The sequence below is a fragment of the Dryobates pubescens genome, chromosome 15 (genome assembly GCF_014839835.1).
Source record: "Dryobates pubescens isolate bDryPub1 chromosome 15, bDryPub1.pri, whole genome shotgun sequence".
Taxonomy (NCBI): Eukaryota; Metazoa; Chordata; class Aves; order Piciformes; family Picidae; genus Dryobates; species Dryobates pubescens.
In genome coordinates, this window is record NC_071626.1 from 27,623,176 (window position 1) to 27,643,362 (window position 20,187).

The 20,187-nt window shown below is 43.7% G+C and overlaps 1 protein-coding gene across 1 annotated transcript in view; it reads right to left on the minus strand.

The window, feature by feature from the left end:
• TMTC1 (transmembrane O-mannosyltransferase targeting cadherins 1) overlaps positions 1 to 20,187 on the minus strand; it is a 178,622-nt gene that overhangs the window by 75,618 nt on the left and 82,817 nt on the right. Inside the window, exon 7 of the mRNA XM_054167616.1 lies at positions 3,845 to 4,034. Coding sequence (XP_054023591.1) covers positions 3,845 to 4,034 — 190 coding nt within the window. The remainder of the gene's footprint in view (positions 1 to 3,844; positions 4,035 to 20,187) is intronic.

The window sequence follows — 20,187 nt, forward strand, 5'->3', positions numbered from 1 at the left end:
ATTACCATAATGGACTGCACGGTTGCAACGTTAGTCACTATGAAAAAAGTCTTGGCCACAGATGACAGCAAGGTCCTTCACTCCCTGTCATGGATTGAGTCGAACCTGCTGCTGTTACACACACCATGCTGCAGTCATGCAAGCTTCAAAAATGCAAGTGCTGGCTGGGGCTTGAAGTTCAGATTGCAACATGGGAAGCTTCCTGTTCTGGTTGCTGCTTCTGGGTTCCAGCTTCTTAGGTGTTGTCTTTCCGATAGGATAGCAGTGGGGCAAGAAGGGATGGGGAGCATCTTCTGGCTTGGGCTTTTAGATCTCCTCTGTAGCATGGCAGTGAGTCAGGTGGGAGTGGGGTAGCCTCACTGAGTTTGGCTTTCTGGTTTATGCTGTTTTTTCCCTGTATTTCCTGCATTTCTTCTGCCAATAGGCTAAAGGAATTGTGCATTTTGTACCATGTTTATCTGATTTTGCACGGTAAATCTATTATTATCTCACTTTTTTGGTTTCTCAATCCCAACTTTTTATGTGTAACTTTGCCTTCACTCCTGTGTAGGGTTAACCTGCTGGTTCAGTTTGACCCAGTTTGTTCTGATTTAAACCACCACACTCCCACAGTGGGAGGTACACCAAGGAGAAGGCCTTTTCTTTACAGCTGTCAGTCCTCCTGAGGATGGATATTAATTGTCACATGTGATAAGGATGGCTGCAGCAAATGATGAGTATAGCTGTGCACCTAAACCCTGCAGAGCAGCAGGTCCTTCCTGGGGATCTGCTCACTGGGAGATCATGCTTTCACCAATAAGCAAGAGGGATTAGGACTATGAATTGAAGGAATTAAATGGAAAGCAATTTTTCAAATTGCTTTCTCATTATGTAAGAGGAAGAACAGTGAAAGTGCACAAGAAGGATGAGGATGGAGGCTTCTCTCTCCCAACATTGATGAACTGGAGAGCTGCCTTCTCTGTTTCTGCAGTTTTCAGCATAAAACTGATGAACATCTAGTAAAAGACAAGCTCCAAGCAAAGCACTGTGTCTTTTCCTTCTGAGATATAGTAACATTCACAAAATGAAAGGGAACAAGAAAGCTTCGTGCCTTAGACGTCCTTTATCTGCACTACACATACATGCCAGCAGGGTTACTACCCTAATCACACGTGGCAACAAATTAACCTTTTGTAAAATTCAGTGACAACAAAGGCAGAAATCCAATCCCTGCACTCTCTAATTACAGGCCATGCAATATATTCTGTGAGTCTCTGGTGAGCTTGTTTTGTGGATATGTAGAGGCACATACACATCGTGCCACTGAAAATCAGTTCAGTGTTCACTGCACAAATGTCTTCACTTCTGCCAAAATTATTTCCCATGTTTCCATTCTCCAAGCCACAGAAAGGGCAAGTGTCAGTGCCAATGGAGATGAACAAGAGGTTTTGTCCTCTCCTAACCATGCACACACTCAAACAGAAGGCACACGAACTGCATGCTGCTTTGCTCTAAAACCATCCCTTAGGAAATTGCAAGCTATTGCTTCCTGCTTAGACTCTGCAATGGCAAAGGAGAGGGAAATGGCTGCTAAGACAGTTTGTTGTCCGCTTCAAAAAAAAAGCGGAACATCTTACACTTCATTAAGTATGAAAAATCAACTGATGCATCTCATGCTGCCTACAAGGTGCAAAACATGAGAAACAGCCTGTCTGGGGCTTGACTGAAAGAAGGTCCTTCTTGGGGGAAGCAAAGTAATACAAAAGGTCACTGCTGTTGTATCTGGAAAGACACTTTCTTAAGAGCCTTATACTGTGCCTGCAGTTCACATGTCCCAAACTGCCCTCTCCTTGCTGTAGGAGGATATTCTTGACAGTGTCCAAAGCCACACAGGATAATATATTTCCAGGAAATGTGCCTCTTCCTATTGTTTGATTTCCTCAGTAGTTCACATTACTCAGCACAACACAGCCATCTTCATACCACTTAACAGCAGTGTCACAATTGTTACAGGAGTCATTAAAAACAAAACAGAAAATAGCTTCAGAAATTTAGAAGTGGAGCATTTCAGCTACCTCTAGGTGTACCTAGGGCTGGGGCAAGCATGGCCAAGTTGACTCCCAGGAATCATTACCAGTTCTACATCCACAGTGGGTTTGCAGGGATGCTGCAAGCAAGAGTCCGATTAGAACACTTTGTCAAAAGCAGGTGATGGGTCTGGCTTTTCCTGAGTTAGATGCAAAAGTAGATCACTTCAGATTCAATTTATTCCATGTTTGGAGTTAAAGGAAAAACACAAAGGAATCTACAAGCATCCAGTAAGTACATTCCAGGAGAATGAAACTCCTATTGCTTAATGCAACATTAACAGTGGCTAAGACCAAAGCAGTGAACTTATTCACACAAAAAACTTGGAATTTGCAGTTTCGCATCAAACAGTGGAATGTGAATTCCAGACGGAATCAGGCTGCCTTCCAGGAAAAAAGCCCCAAACAAATCAAAACAAAAAGATGGTGAAATCTAGACATTTAGTGCACAAGGTGTTTTGAAAGATTTCCTTTCACACTTTGAGAAACAATTCAGTTACTCCAAGGAATCTTTCTGGATTATAATATTTCTAAAATCATTTCTAAATAACACAAAATTACTTTGGATAATCATGAAAGATTTTTTTCCCCAGCAAATCAAAAACATTAATCTTACAGAGGACCAAATTTGACAACAAGAGAAGAAATGAAAAGCAATTGAAACTTCAAAGAACACAGGATGTTTGCGGAGGGTTCGGTATTGGGTTAATGAGAATTTTTTCATTAACTGCACTGTAAGCAGGGCCAGGGCTAATACAAACTCTTCTAGCAGTGAGTATTGAAAGCAAGAGCAATACAAGATGATGTACAACCCACTGGTAGAACAAATGAATACCTAACAGGGTGCTTTCACCATATAGCATCTGTCATTGTATAATCTAAATTAATGACTCTGCACTCTCAAAATGTTTGGTTCATTTTTTGTGTCTTATCAGGAAACACAGGGAAGAGTACCAGGGCAGACTGATGCATGGACATGACCTGCACATTTTGGCCTAACATAGGTATTAAAAACCGGTCACTCCCTTACTATGCTTTTTAGTGATAGGTGTGTTTAAGGAAGAGAATCTTCTGTGCTACTCAAAAAACTATTGTCAACAGCTTTCCTAAAGAAGCTTCTGCAATACAAGTGAAGGAGAATCCCTCATGTGGATCCTAGAACCACACTTATCATCCACATAAAAATCTCTTCCACCTAAGTGCATAGCTGATCTCTGGATAAGTCTAGTCTCTTTTTTTTCTGCAATTAGAGTGGCTCTGAAATGCTGAATTGTGAAGTACTGCATTAGTTATTCCAAATAGCCCTTTCCAGAATGTTTCAGATTTCCAACATTCCATTATTTTGCTGATGGGAAATCTCATCAGGAGATAGCCAATGCTTAGATTTCAGATGCATAGCAAAGATATGAATATAATAATTGATTTCATTTTGAAATGTCTCTGCAGGTGACAGTTCCCAGTCCTGTTTGAAGAAAGTGACAAAGAGACTAATGACTACGGGAGAGGCAGATATGCTTAATAATTTCAGTGGGATTGGGTCATTGACAGTAATTGAATGCAGGACTCTAGGGCAAGTTTTTTGCCCTCAAATCAGACCCATTAGAGACTGAGACATTCAGCTAGAGGGGTATTTTCACCTACAAAGCTTGCCTGTATTTGTTATGTATGATATGGTGCTTTTGAGAGGAAACCTTGCGCTTGCTGACCATGTCCTCTGAAGTCTGGGAAACCAATGACTTCAAACAAAATGTTGTATTCTGCATGTCTTCTACTGTTACCTTGAATGCAGCTATGCAGTGTAGGCTGAGTAATGTCATCACCAGCACCAGGGACACTGTGGCTAAGTTCCTCACATCCCAGATGGACTCGATCAAAGGGATGCTGCCAACCTGCCAGTCATAGCACAGAGTGATCGGTGCCAGCAGAAGCCACACATTGAAGGCCAGAAGATAGGAATAAGTTAGAAACCTGCAAAAAGAAAACAGGTAATATAATCCATGGAGTGCCTGCCAACACAGCCCTTTGGCAATTCCCACGTGCTGCATGGGAAGGCAGCAGACAGAGGCAATAGCATGCCTCTCTGTCAACAAAGAGACGCTAACATAGGCAAGAGGCACTTCAGCAGATCATTTCAAGAAACAACACAAGATCAGCAGTATTTGTGTGTTTTCTGCGCACCAGCCTTTGGAAGAACAACAGACCTTCTCTCCTACTTGCCCCAAAATGCATCCCCCTCAAACCACATTTACAAAGTTCAAATAATTCTGCAAGCAAGAGGCTAGAGATATGGCAGCAATCATGAAGTCCAACAAGCAAAGTAGTGGCAACCTTAGTACAGACAAACCCTTTCTTTGGTCACAAATGGAAAAATCCACATTGTACAGATCACCAGACAGAAAATACTCAACAAGAAATACAACTCTATTCTGTACTGTATAGGATTTCTTCCACCTTAGCCTGCTTTGGCTGCTGTTATCACAGCCAGTTGCCATGGAGGCTTAGCAGATTTATTAAAATGATAACATAGGATGCCCAAGAGATGACAAGACATGTAGAAAGAGGGTTGTTTCACTCACTACTTACAAGAATACCTCTCTGGGGGCAAAATGCAGCCCCTTACAGCAGTATTTACAATGTCACATTATATTCGTGGCAGAAGGGGTAAGACACTGATGCTAAATGTGACTCCAGCCACATTTTAAAATGTTTTAGCTATTTGCTTCCATCTCCCCATTTTCTTCCCCATTCTCCATCCTCAGGTAGTAAACAAGGGGAAAAGTGAGAAAAAAATGCACCTTTATACTTAACAGAGACAGTGATTAAAAGCCAGTTTCTATTTAAGAAAGCAAACCTCAAACCCAATCTAATTTTACTCAAAGTTTTACAAGTTTGATTGTTCACTATTTCCACAGAAACAAACACATCTCTTCTAGTCACTAAGCCAATCTTTCCTGTCCCACATTACAGAGAAACACAGTGAAACAAAACCAAGTGGACATTCACCATTCCAAGGCACTCCTTTGTGGTGGGACATGTGGCGTTTATTTACAACTACTTTACTTAACATCCACATGGAGATCCATTTCTAGATTCACTTTTGAAAGCAAAAACATGTCCATTTACATCAATCTGAGTAATGGCATGGCATGGAGTACTGCTACAGACAGACAGGATTTTCACAAGTGTTAACTTTTGCACTTGATGCCTTAGGAAAGCCTAGTTCTTGGAGGGAGTGTGCTTTAATTCCCTGGCAGATGAACATTTTCAATAAGCACTGCAATATCCCGGGAAGTTTGCATACAAGCCACAACACACAGCAGAAATCCTCCCCTACTTAATTCAGACTTAGGCTTCCTACCTACTGCCAGGTAGAAATGAATTAGACAACATCTGAAATCTTTGCAACTGCAGCATTGCAGTTAAAAACAGACTAGCTGCTTTCCTGCATCTTCACTGACAAGGCAGGAACTGCTACATCCTGACGCGGTGCAGAGTACACAAATGCAGTCTGCTGCCGTAACAAACCACATCAGAGTAACACATCTACAGAGGATTGTGGGTAGCCAGGCAGTGTGCTTTAATGCATGTCTGCTGGAAGGTCAGGAGGAAATGCTGTTGCAGATGGTAAGACATGCTCCAGGACATGTCCTGTTCTGGAGAGGTTTGCAAACAATCCCTTCCTCTATGTGCTTGAGTCATTTTTTTCTTACTTAGGAGCCGTGTACAAGTTGCTGCCAGAGGCAGGTCCCAGAGGAGATGAACAGTCGCTCTACTGCATTACCACAGTAATTAGTGCCTTAAATATGTTCTGCCAACAGAGTAAACTATTATTTTAAAGCCTGTGACAGTCATTAGCATCTTTGTGCAGTCAACTGGTTTGCCTCTCCGGACATCCTACTGGAGAACCCTTGCCCATGCCTTTTGTTGTCAAGCCTGAATACCCTCACTGAACAGGCACATGCTATTAGCAGGCGTGGGGATGAGATCCAGGAAGATGTTGCCTGATATTAGAAGGCCTCAGTAAGCCACACAGTCTTGAGCAAGCTCTGAGCAAGGAGAAATGAAAGTCTGGATATTCTTGTCCTAGAACGTGATGGGATAGTGAACAAAATCAAGCACTACAAACTATCCTTATTGGAGGTACTAGGAAGGGAAAGATGCCAATAATAGTCTGAGAATTCAGTGTTGCTTTTTACTCATGGCACTCAAATGTGTGTGATGCTCCTTGACATCATGCAGCTCTCCTATCACAAGCTGTTCACTAAGGAGAAAGTGGAATGCAGAAGAAATTTTGAAAGTACCCTCTCAAAGTTGATACTGCATGGAAATAATCTGCAAACTTTGAAAAGGCTTGAAGATTCACTGAATCATTGCAGGAGTGTCATGGGTGAGCTTAAGCTGCTGCTGTTCAACACTGCGCTGCAGTCATGCCAGCTTCAAAATGAAAATGCTGGCTGAAGCAAAGTGTCATGGGGCTGGAAGTTAACGTGAGAGGCTTCCTGTTCCAGTTGCTGCTTCTGGTTTCCAGGTTTGGCATGTTGGTCTTTTACACTGGGCTGACTGCAGGTCAGGGGGTGGGGGCAGGTCATTGGCTTCTGCCTCTTCTGTTTTTTGCTGCCTTTATCTGCAAACAGGCTGAGGCAATTGTGCATCTTATCATCTCAGTCACTCTCTTCATCTCAGCCCACAGGGGTTTTGGTGTTGCTTTTCCTCCTGTCTGTGTGGGCAGAGAGGGGGCTGTGTTATCCCAGGAGCTTGTTAGATTTCAGGAGCCTACCTGCAAATGGCAACAAAAACATTTTCTTTTAATTAGACTAGGTGAACCACAGTTTAAATTCTTCTCTATATGGCTGTTCATGTGTGCTGGAATTCCAAGGGAGGAAAATCCCAGCCTGTAATATCTCCTGCTCTATCAGTTAATCCCACACATGACAGAGTATTACTGGTGAGGTGACTGAAAGAAGTTGCCTCTTAATTGGCAATCATTTCTATCCCAGGCTGAGTAACAGCATTTGCATTACAACAGAGTAATTTTTTTTATTTGCAGATTGAACATGGAAATCCAGCTTTCAGTGGCTACCAAGGGTTTCTTTTCATTTCTCAGCATCTCTGGCTTGATCAGAAACACACGGATCCTCTTGCAGGCAGCAGGTGTTCCCATGGTAATACAGCTTGTTTAGTTTTAAATTTTTTATTTTCAATGCACTGCTATGTGCTTTGCTCGAGGTAAATGGAGGAGGATTCATATCTAGACCATGCAGAAAACAAGTATCTCATCCTAATGCTTCTGCAGCAAAAGTGAAAGTCGAGGGTAATACCTAAGTAGACAACAGAAGAACACCTAAGGGACTGGCCTTTACTTTTTGCTGTAATAGAGACTAACAAGATTGGAACAGCCCTAGTCTCAGCTCTGCCAAACCTAGGCAATCAGAACCCTTGAGGACTGAGAGATGCACTAAAACCCCACAAGATTTATGAAAGTTTACGAGGAGTTTCATTAGCTCTCTGATTTGGGAACATTCATAGCAGTTTTCCCCAGTTGCCTGGAGCTCAGATAATAGATTTCTTTCTAAAACTGTGTGATCATAAGACTCAGAACATGCTCCACCAATGCTGTAGGGAGCAGTGACCCTCCTCTTTCTAGGTGCATACAATGGTGCAACCACCCACCCACCCAGTTCTGGGATAACTCACCCCATTCTTGACAAACAATTTTATCCCCAAAGACACAGTGAGGTATCCAACTGCAATGGAAGGATTTTCCTGCAGTAGGAATTTTAGCAAGGCAAAGGCAAAATATCCTTCTGGTTGGGGAAAAAAATGGTCTTACTGGTAAGAGAGGCAATAACACTGCACTTAGCTGGCATGTGGGAAAAAGGAAGGGGTGTACAGAAAAGAGGGGAGGAATCTGAAGCAAGCAGGAAGATAGATGCCACATCAGAAATCACAGATCTTGCTAATGAAGAAGAAATGAGAAGGTGACCCTCACACTATAAAGGACTCAGAGAGGTTTTGGTTCACTGAAAGGGTGAGAAGAGCTCCTTTATTAGGGAAAACTCAGTGGATAAAGAACTGGCTGGCTTGATGGCTGCACCCATAGGGTCCATGGGTCCATGGCCAAGTGGAGGCCAGAGACAAGTGGAATCCCTCAGGGATCAGTCCTAGTACCATTCTGGTTTAACATTTTTGTTGGTGACATTGACAGTGGCACTGAGGCTCCCTCAGCACCAAGCTGTGTGGTACAACAGACAGCCGGAGGGAAGGGATCCATCCTGAGGGACCTGTACAGGCGGCAGAGCTGGGTCCAAGCCAACCTCACAAGGTTCAACAAGACCAAATGCAAGGTCCTGCATCTAGGTTGGGGCAATCCCAAGCACTGATATAGGCTGGGCAGGGACTGGCTTGAGAGCAGCCCTGGAAAAAAGGCCTTGGGGGGTGCTGATGGATGAGAAAAGCTCAACAGGAGCCAGCAGTGAGCCTGGGCTGCATCAAGAGAATTGTGTCCAGCAGGGCAAGGGAGGTGATTCTCTCCTTCTACTCCACTCTGGTGAGACCTCCACCTGGAGCACTGTGTCCAGCTCTGGAGCCTCTATTACAGGAAGGATCTGGAGGTGCTGGAAGGTGTCCAGAGCAGGGCCATGAAGATGAGCAGAGGGCTGGAGCTGCTCTGCTATGAGGACAGACTGAGAGAGTTGGGGCTGCTCAGTCTGGAGAGGAGAAGGCTCCAAGAAGACCTTCTTGTGGCCTTCCCGTATCTGAAGGGGCCTACAAGAAAGCTGGGGTGGGACTTTTGAGGGTGTCAGGGAGTGATAGGACTGGGGGGAATTAAAAAAAAAAAAAAAATGGGTAGATTCAGATTGGATATTAGGAAAAAGTTTCTCAGCATGAGGGTTGTGAGACACTGTGCTGAAGGGACAAGCCCCAAAACATGCCCTAACCCAGACAATGGGCTAAGCACCTCTGAATTTGCAAACCTGGACATTTCCTGGGGTCCAGATGGTCCAGATAAATGTGTTTCATGAGATGCACGTGTAACTGACCTTGTAACACACCTATGGACTGAGTATGCCTCTGGCCATGTTTGGACTGGCTTTGGCTTAAGGCATTGTGTTACCAATAGACATCAGTTGTCTGTGGACAGCGTTCAAACAGCCAAGATGGTAAACAATTTGCCACCTTCTTACCCAGAAAGCCACAAGAACTGATATGCTGCTGAAGTCACAGCTGAAAAGCTTGTCTTAGCAGGCAAGCTACACCTTGGCTGAACCAAGATCTGCAAGGGCTTCTCCCAGTGCCCAGAAGCTGCTGCAGTGAGAGCACCGAAGGAACTCCAAGGCGCAGCCGGCTGGCCCAGCACATCAACTGTCCTGCCAGCTACGCGCCCAGGATGGGTCCCTAGCAAGAGCTACTGCAGCCTGACTTGAAAGGACCTGAGGAGCTGCCCAGATAAGCCCCAGCAGCAACAACCTTCCTTGTACCATGCCCTGTGACACAACCCCCTGAAAACCTGCTGCTGTGAGTGGCTAACCTGCTGTAAAGTATAAAGTTCCCTCTGTGGGAAACCGCAGATCATGGCACCTCTCTTTCCAATCTGCATCACTGCATTGGAAACTCTTGGATTTTTGCCTAAATCGTTTAAACTGTCTTCATATTGCTTGTATATGGAATATGCTACCCACAACCAAGTATCAATACCTGTAAATATACTTTGTTACAGCAGTGTCTGAAGATACCATAGCCTGAAATATCAAATATTAAGTGTATTTTACAACAGACCCTGGCACAGGTTGCCCAGGGAGGCAGTAGAAGCCCTATGCCTGGAAGTTTTTAAGGCCAGGCTACAAGGAGCCCTGGACAACCTGATCTACTGTGAGGTGTCCCTGCCCATGGCTGGGGGCTGAAACTGGATGGTCTTTGAGGTCCTTCCAACCCTGACAATTCTGTGATTCTGTGAAAAGAGCTTCTCACTTGAACAGCTGAAATGATTTCACCTCAAGACTCTCTTTGTCCTCTACAGAGCCCTAAAACCAAGTGTGTTTGATGAGCTGCTTCACAATAATGTCCTCCTAGAACACATGTGGCTGCAATTATAACCAGGTGGTGGTATTTTAGCATATTGTCTTTAAATTGTATATATTTGCACTTCTCCCCCAGGAACTGCCAGTCCAGTCATACCTTCCCACATGAGTTTATTTTCCACTCCGTATATTGTCAGCCTAAACATTTTCTTTTCAGAGCCTCAGAAGAAAAATCACCCACTGTCTATCCAGCACATTCCGCAGTGATTGTGGAGTAAGACTACATAAACAACAGAGACAGAACTCCAATCTGACATTCAAATGCAAGTATCAGCTAGACAGACACCACTCACAACTGGGTAAAGTGCTGGTGCATTGCCTTTCATCAAAACCTTTGCAGCTGTGATAGTTTCAGGCTGTGCCTTTAAGAAAGATAGCTGCAAATTCTCTAGCTGAATAGTTGAGTGTAAAAAGGAAAACAAGAGAGAGAATTCTAAACAAATTTCATTGGTCAGATGAGTGGAATGTAGTTTTATGACCTTACATTCTGCTCTCATTCTGTTCTCTTCTGTCTTTCTGCTGGCATGCTGGCTGCTTCAATGTAGGACTCTTTATCAGCAAACTAGAGATAAGCATTACTAGCTTTTCTAATGATGCTTTTGAACTAACTGAAATTCCCCTAACATCTCTCCTCTTTTCTTCTAATTAACCAGAGGATAAAGGGAGGGAGAGGCTGGGGGGACACAGGGCAGTGTCCTCCTGCCCAAGAAAGATTTCTGTGCTGTTTTCTTTTTGTTAATACCCGTATAATAGCGTAAATACTGCATACTCTGTACATATTCATTGCATTCCATTATTGCTTGTAAAATACAGCTTAATTTGCTTCCCAGACTGTGCTCAGCCAAGCTTTTGTTGATGTGCGTGGGTTAAACCATCACAGCAGCTAGGGGAGAAGAGCTGCCAGTCAGAAGATAGGAGTAGGTAAGGCAATGGCATGGATAAGCGGGCAGCTGCAGCATGATGAATAGCAAGGTAACTACTCTGCAAAGGTGGCTTTGTGTGGATCAGGGGCACAGGGGCAAGAGTAGACTATGTTGTCCCCTACAACTTCACTGCCTGAACAGCTTTGATCTGGTGAACAGCTCTCTCTTATTTCAGCTCTGTGGCTAAGAATCTGAAAAATGCCAAATTGTGAAAGAGTAAAGACTTTCAGAAAGCCTGTGAAGTTCCAGTGAAACCCAAGCCTGAAGTCAGATTCTCAGTGCTGGAAAATCTGGGATTGGTCTCATACTGCTTCCCCTCTGCAAACCCTCATGTACTGCGGGTGAGAGCATGCCTTGTGGTCAAATGTGATGATCAGGTCACCACCAACGCCAGCACGCTCCAGAAGTCATGCAGCCAAACTCCCCTAGGCACCTTCAGAAGTGGCTCACTGAGGCCACAGGGGATGGAGGGTGCTCCGGAGAGTTGCCAAGATACTGGTGGCCAATCTTCAGGAAATTAAAATCAGAGCTCACAAAACCACTGTACTGTGATAACATTTCTGGAAACAGCCCACTGCACCCCACGACCCTTACCACTGTATCCCAGTGCCATTACCACTGTACCCCAGTACTTTTACCACTGCACCCAGTAAGGTAGGAGCCAAAGGGATTTCCTGGGCATACTGCTTTGCCTCAGAGACTGGCTGTGGTCTAGCTTTCCGGCATGGAATTATTTTGAAAACCAAAATACACTCCCATTAGGAGTCAATGGCCTCTTCTTTGGTTGCACCCCTCCACACCACAAGCAGGACTTTGGCAAGGAAGGCTTTTTGTAGAACCAGCACTTGCAGCAAGTGCCATGACCCATTAAAAATGCATACCAGGCCAAATTCCAGAGAAGCTCTACATATGTTGGTTTATTCAATAAATCAAGACAGCTAAGAGAGACACTGAAATCTTTCATGTGGCTCTGTGAAAGATTTCAGAGGAGGTTCCCAGAGGAACCTGCTACTGTAGGATAGTCTTTGCTTTGTAGCATCATCTTCCTTATGAGTATCCCCACAATTCCCATCCCTCCTGGAATATAAAATACATTTTTACACTGAATGTATGGACTGCTGGGCCCTAGGCAGGCATGACAGTACTTCTTACTGATGCTGTTGTCCTCCCTTTAGTCTTAAAGCAAGCCCTGAATGCTGGGGGCTTGCAGAGATTTACCTGTAGGGCTGATGTTAAGCACCTTTGGGCACACAAAAGAAAGCACTAATAAAACAGGCAGAACTTCTCCACTCCAGAAGCATGTGCAAGACTGGCTAATTAAGAACTGATATGTTGCCACAGAAGTCTATTTTAACGCCAGTTCCTAGCCACAGGTCAGTGAAAATTCCATACCAGAGCACTTGCTGCACTTAACTTCTATTGCCTTGGCAGAAGTGGCTGGCACAGGCACACGCTTCTCCAGCACATGTCCACTACGTGCCTCACGGTAGTTCTTTCTCTTTGAAGTTACAAGGGGGATGATTAAATGCATTGCTCAGAAAACAGTCACAGATCTCTACGAAAAGGATGATGTGCAGGTTTTATGTGTAAGCACTTCTTCAGCTTTCTGCAGCATAGAATTCCCATTTTGCTGATTGAAACAGCAAAGAAATACAGAAAGCCAGCTTACAGAGAGAGGAGTCCAACCATAGGACCAAGGTTATTTTTCAAGGTAGTGAAAGTAGAAATGCATTAACTATTTAAAGCAACACCACAAATAAGACTTACTTCAGAGTGATAAGTCAAGGAGGGCTGCAAGGCAAATGCTAGCAGATATTAGTAATTTGACTACCAAAGATGTAGTTTAAAAGCCTGTACTTTCCTAGTTGGAAATTACTGGTAGGATTTATTCTTTTCTACACACCTTGAAACATGCTTTACAATGGAGTTTTGCCTTGTCTTAACCACAGTGTTAGCAATACAATCTGTTTATTCAGAGGCCTCCTGTTGGGAAATGGTTTGAACATCTGTGCAAGTTAGACCTTGAAGGATTTTCTGTTATTAATATAGCAATGGAGTAGGAGTTGTGGAAAAGTTCTGATGCTTGGTATGATGAAGTCAAGCTGCCCTTGAGAAGGAAGGCAAACAAGATAAGAAGTAGGTGAAGATCTGGGAAAAAGAGCAATTAGGAAATTCCACAGAGTAGTGAAAATAATGATGTAACCTTTTAGAAAGTAACCAATAGTGTGTGTTAAATTAGAATAGAATTAACTATGTATAAGATAAGACTATAAATAAGGAAGTGTGGAACAATAAAGTTGAAGCTTGCTTATCAATCATATTGATTGCTGCGAGTCTTTCCCTCACCCCCCTCGCCGATGGACTTCTCTTCCCGACATATGGCGCCCGAACACAGGGACATGAAGGCTTTATAGGAACGGAAGAGTATCCGATGGCTGCTTCAGCGGGCTCAGGGTCTACGGCTGCTGGAGGAAGGAGGCACGGGTGAGGCCGGAGTGCGTCGATTGGGTATTCCCAGGTCTGTGCAGCGATCGACGGGCAAAAGTATGAACCCGACGCTGGCGTAGGGGGTTCGTACCGTGCCTGGGCAAGGATTCACTAGGAGGAATTCTGCTCGCCGTCCGGGTAAGGGCTACCGGCTCAGGTTCAAGGCTGCACTTAAGGAAATAATTAGGAAGGAAATCCCCCGGGGGTATGGAGAGCGAAGTAGCCCTTTTAATGTTTCCTTGAGAAACGAGGCTTGCTTTATTTAGAACAATTAGGGAAGTCTGTGACACAGAAGAGCTTTAAGGACACCAGCGTGGAAGGACGAATACTGCTGATTATGGAAAAAGAGGTAGAGTTCTCATTGCTTCATTGTTTTTTAGAAAAACAAAAGGCAGACGTATCGTCTAAGATAGTTATTGAGCTTAGTTATTTTGATGAAATTTTTTGGAGAGACTATGGAAACAGACTGTGGGACTGGGTCACTATCAAGCTGCAAAAGCCGTGGAGAGAATGCATAAACTGTATTAAAAAATATAAGCTAGAACAGCGAATGGCTGCTGCAGTTGCAGCAACTTTGTCAGGACAAGAAAGAGCCCCAGTTCTATCTGAGTTGCAGCCGGACGATGTGTTTGAAAAATATCGACCGATCGACCGGGGCCGCCCCCGATACATCTTACGGCGGCCACATCGCGTTTTGCTAGCCAGCACTACTGTCTGCACCCAGCGGGGAAAAAGCCGAGAAAAGGCAGCTCTCGGAGGACCACAACACCGACAGCGAGGAATTCAAACAGGGCCGACTTTGCTTAACGGCCCCTCTGAGTAACAGCGGAGCGCTTGGGGGCTCGCGGTGACGGCGTTCTTACCACCGCACCCCGCCCGCCAGCCCTGCCGGCCCCCGCGGATGCCGACGGCTCCGACCAAGGCAGTACCGACTGACGTACCACTGATACCGGCAGCACTGACAGCAGCAGCAGCCCAGCGGCGGCCGCTTGCCCGGCCCCCACCCTTTCCCCCGCAGAGGCTCGCACCAGCGACCCCCCTTCCCAGTGGCTTTAGCCGCAACTCTGCTTTGATTTAAAGCAACAGTGCTAATTTTCTCATTTCTGGTTGTAATGTCTTTCAGAGATTTGCTATTTAGAGTTTTGTTAAGTTTTGTAATAAGAATGATGAATGGTATGCATTTAGTATTTGTGGGTAATTAATGCATAGTGGTTGTACTGAGGTGTGAGTACTTAGTGATGAGTTCACCTTGTGAGATTTTCTTTTGGTTCGAACCTTCTTGTCTTTGTTTTTGTGTCTGCCTAGGCATTTCAAAGGAGCTCCATGTAATATTGTAATAATGTTAAGGTTTGTAGTGAATAGGTATTCATTTTCTAAGGTATTCTTTAGCTAATATAAGGTTTTTAGATTTCTTTCTTAGACATAGACTACAAAAATTTAAAAAAAAAAAAAATTTAAAAAGAAAAAAAAAAGGGTGTGAACAACAAAGGTAACAAGTGCAAAGAACAAAAAATTTTAAAATGGTAAACAAAAAGGTATCAAGTGTAAAGAAAAAGTTTAAACATAGAAAAAATAACAGGTACAAAAACTTTGGATACAAAAAATAGAGTACTAAATAACAGAATAATAAACAATAGAGTATTAAATAACAGAGTAATAAGAAGAGCAACAATAAAATTAAAATATTAAAAACAAAATGACAAACTAAAAAATCATAAGGATTGCTGACAAAATAGCTGTTAACAAAAACGTAAGAATTGCTAGTAATAAATAAAAAATAAGGATTATCAAGACTACTAGATTAAAACAAAAACTCTGTAAAAAGAAGACGTCAAGAAAGTTAAAATGCACAATAATAATAAAAGGAATTAATAGAAAAGCAGGTTACAAAATATAATAAAAAGGCAAAAATACAAATAAAAATAGAAAATAGATTAAATGAACTAAACATGCAAAAAAAAAAAACAATTGAAGAATATAAGATCAAACAAAATAAAGGATTAAATACTGGATTAGAAAAAAAAAAGGGGGTTAAAAATAAAAAAGGTGATTAGTATAACAAATTAAAATACAGATTAAAAATTACAATGACAAAATACAAATAATAATTAGGAAAGTAGACAAGAAATAAATTTTTAAAAAACAAATGACAAGTAGGTCGCCTCGAACCTTCTTTCCTGCTACCTGCGATCGTCGCAATAAACAACGGCAGAAGAATCAAGACCATGAGGACACAGCATTGCCCATGAAGCTGAACATTGATCATCTGGGATCACAAACGTCATTCAGAAGAATGTGCCATGGCACCACATGAATTAGGACTGAATATTATGGTTGTTGGATAACTTTGTCTTCTCTTTTGTTAACTAAGTGTGCCTCTGAATGCAGACATCCTAGGGGATAAAGTTTCATCTTTACATTTCACCAAAAAAAAAACTGAACCAAAACAAAATCAAAATAAACAAACAAAAAAAGGGGGGGAAAAGAGAGAATACCCCCATAGCAGAAAAAATCAGCTCATGGTAACCCTAGAAGTGCTGTAACCCTCTCACCACAAGACACACAGCACAACTGTCATGAAATGACAGTCAGCAAACCTGCCTAGCAGTGACCTCAACGACTGTCACGATGATCCAAGATGTCAACAGAAAGCATCTAACTTCTAACTGAGTGTCGTGACTGCTTAACTGTTGCATGGATGTTAAGAGATTGGAATTACTAGGATGAGCAAAAACACGTTATTTTGTATAATTTTATATTGGGCAAAGCAATGAAGCTTTTTGGTCTTGCTGTTTGCCTGCAGATTTCTGCCTGTGAAGCTAGAGCCTGGCCAGATCTACCTTTACAGATTAAAGAAATCTTGCTACCATTAAACAATTGATGATTCTTGAGCATCCTAGAGAAAATAAGAATGCAACATACCCCTAAAGCAGATTGTAAAAGATAGTGCTAAGGATTGCATTTGTGTCTTAATGTCTGTGTGCAAGCTGTTCAGGCATAATCAAGTCTTCTCTGTCTACAAGAGGAGTGAAATGTAAAGATTGGAACTATTAAGATCTAAGTTCTTCTTTACAATGTTTGTTATCTTTTACCATGTATTATGCTAGTTCTGTTAGAACATTGTAACTAGTTTAACTTAAGCTTTGTGCCTTGTATCAGTCTGTTAGACATGCTGTGTTATGGAACTTTTGTTTTTGCTATATAGCTTAGCTTTAATTTGTTTGCTTTTGTGTATGCAAGTAATATCTTGTATAAGATGAGAACAACTCTTATGACCAAATGCCAGCAACGAGTAGTGTGAGCAATCTGGCAGTGTAGGCCTAGAGCCTGATTGACAAAAGAAGCTTTTAGGTTTTTAGGTATCATTGTATTAATTTTGAATATTGTTAAACTTGTGTATAATTGTATTATGCAAAGTGTTCAAAAAATAACCTCCAAGGCCTTACTTGCACAAAAGAAAAACGGGGGAATTGTTGGGAAATGGTTTGAACATCTGTGCAAGTTAGACCTTGAAGGATTTTCTGTTATTAATATAGCAATGGAGTAGGAGTTGTGGAAAAGTCTGATGCTTGGTATGATGAAGTCAAGCTGCCCTTGAGAAGGAAGGCAAACAAGATAAGAAGTAGGTGAAGATCTGGGAAAAAGGGCAATTAGGAAATTCCACAGAGTAGTGAAAATAATGATGTAACCTTTTAGAAAGTAACCAATAGTGTGTGTTAAATTAGAATAGAATTAACTATGTATAAGATAAGACTATAAATAAGGAAGTGTGGAACAATAAAGTTGAAGCTTGCTTATCAATCATATTGATTGCTGCGAGTCTTTCCCTCACCCCCCTCGCCGATGGACTTCTCTTCCCGACAGCCTCCTACTTCTCTCTCCTTCAAGAATGGCAGAAGAAAGAAACATTGTGCAAAATGTCTGAAGCACGACAGCCCATGTCTCAATGCCCTGCTGATACTCAAGCTGCACTTCATCACACTCTTTACCTAAAGCTGAGTAGCTCTCAAACCTGTCTAATTGCATTCCCCCTCAACTTTCATCTAATACAAGCAAGAATGCTTTAGCAAAGGTTTGGGATTGTTTTTTCTATTGCAACATCGTACCCATAACTGATATTGGGATGGCCCAGCAAGCAAATCACATTCTGTGCTGCATCAAGAGAAGTGTGGCCAGCAGGGTAAGGGAGGTGATTCTCTCCACCTACTCTACTCTGGTGAGACCCCCACCTGGAGCACAGTGTCCAGTTCTGGAGCCTCTGTTCCAGGAAGGATCTGGAGGTGCTGGAAGGTGTCCAGAGAAGGGCCATGAGGATGAGCAGAGGGCTAGAGCTGCTCTGCTATGAGGACAGACTGAGGGAATTAGGGGTTTTCAGTCTGGAGAGGAGAAGGCTCCAGGGAGACCTTATTGCATCCTTCCAGTATTTTAAGGGGGCTCCAAGAAAGCTGGGGAGGGACTTTTTAGGGTGTCAGAGAGTGATAGGACTGGGGGGGAATGGAGTAAAAATAGAAATGGGTAGATTCAGATTGGATGTCAGGAAGAAGTTCTTCACCATGAGGGTGGTGAGACACTGACACAGGTTGCCCAGGGAGGTGGTGGAAGCCTCATCCCTGGAGGTTTTTAAGGCCAGGCTGGATGTGGCTCTGAGCAGCCTGCTCTAGTGTGAGGTGTCCCTGCCCATGGCAGGGGGTTGGAATTGGATGATCCTTGAGGTCCATTATAACCCTGACAATTCTATGGCAAGCCACCATGACCAGAAATCTGTGTCCTTCAGTGTAGGTTACTGCAACTTACTAATGGCAGGGCTTATGAAGAGCAGGATTCCCAACACATTCATTTGTGCCTCTGCTGAGAAAAAGAATGATGGACAGATTTCATCTTCTCATATCACCCTTGCCAAGCAAAACACTTGAAGGATATGCAAATGTGGCTTTCTTTTGTGGCTTTAGCAACAGAGGCTGTTGCAGCTTCTCCCCAGCCTTTGATGTTTCAGCATGGACAGCGGTATGGAGCGAGGAGGAAGCAATAGCTGCTGCTCTGTCCTTCTCGAGCATCAGAGTGGTGGTGCCAGCCACAGCGGGAGGACAAGCAGGAGGCTCAAAAAGTAGAATCATAGAATCAGTTGGGGTTGGAAGGGACCATAAGGATCATCTAGTTCCAAGCCCCCTGCCATGGGCAGGGACACCCCACACTAGATCAGCCTGGCCAGAGCCTCGTCCAGCCTGGGCTTAAACACCGCCAGGGATGGGGCCCCAACCACCTCCCTGGACAACCCATTCCAGGGCTTCACCACTCTCATGGGGAAGAACTTCTTCCTCAAATCCAGCCTGAATTTCCCCACCTCCAGCTTCATTCCATTCCGCCTAGTCCTATCACTCCCTGAGATCCTGAGCAGTCCCTCCCCAGCCTTCTTGTAGCCCCCTTCAGATACTGGAAGGCCACAATAAGGTCACCTCAGAACCTTCTTTTCTCCAGACTGAACAGCCCCAACTCCTTCAGTCTGTCCTCATAGGAGAGGTGCTCCAGCCCTCTGCTCATCCTCCTGGCCCTTCTCTGGACACCTTCCAGCACCTCCAGATCCCTCTTGTAATAAGGGCTCCAGAACTGGAGGCAGTAGTCCAGGTGGGGTCTCACCAGAGCTGAGTAGAGGGGGAGAATCACTGCCCTCGACTTGCTGGCCACACTTCTCTTGCTGCAGCCCAGGATCTGATTGGCTTTCCCGGCTGCAAGTGCACACTGAGAGCTCATATTGAGCTTCTCCTCCACCAGCAACCCAAGGTAAGTGATTTAAAACCACAGGAACACAAGAAGTCTGAAGCACAAACTACAAAATACCTACTAAGCAGCTCTTTGGGTCTCTGGCCTGAGATGTGGCAAATGCATATTCTGGTTTTATGTCAGGCAGCTTTGTTTTCCCAGTTTCAAAAGCCACATCATGGAGTTGTACAGTTAGAGAAATGCAGGCATGAAATGGGAGAGAAATAAGAACAATGAAAAATGTCACCTTAAAAGTGTGCCTGCTTTCCTCAAGCTGTGATGGGAGATGGCACCCAGCTCATTCACATTGAAAGGGAAGGTGAATAAGGAGGTAGGTGTAAAGGAAATTTCTTCTGGGTTTCTGATCCAGGCCTCAAGGATCATCAATTCAAAATCCTTCATGTTCTAGGGAGGGGGAAGTCTTTGGAATGAATGACAGGATCACACAGGCTCACAGGCTGTTAGGGGTTGGAAGGGACCTATGGAGATCTTCCAGTCCAACCCCCCTGCCAGAGCAGGACCATAGAATCCAGCACACAGGTCACACAGGAACACATCCAGACAGGGATGGAAAGGCTCCAGAGAAGGAGACTCCACAATCTCTCTGGGCAGCCTGCTCCAGGGCTCTGGGACCCTCACAGTGAAGAAGTTCCTCCTCATGCTGAGGTGGAACCTCCTGTGCTGGAGTTTATAGCCATTGTTCCTTGTTCTATCACAAGGCACAAGTGGGCAGAGCCTGTCCCCTCTCTCTTGATCCCCATCCCTCAGATATTTATAAACATTTATTAGATCCCCTCTCAGTCTTCTGTTCTCTAGGCTAACATACCAGTGATCCCAATTAGCCACTAGCCCTGTGATTAATTGTATCACAGTATC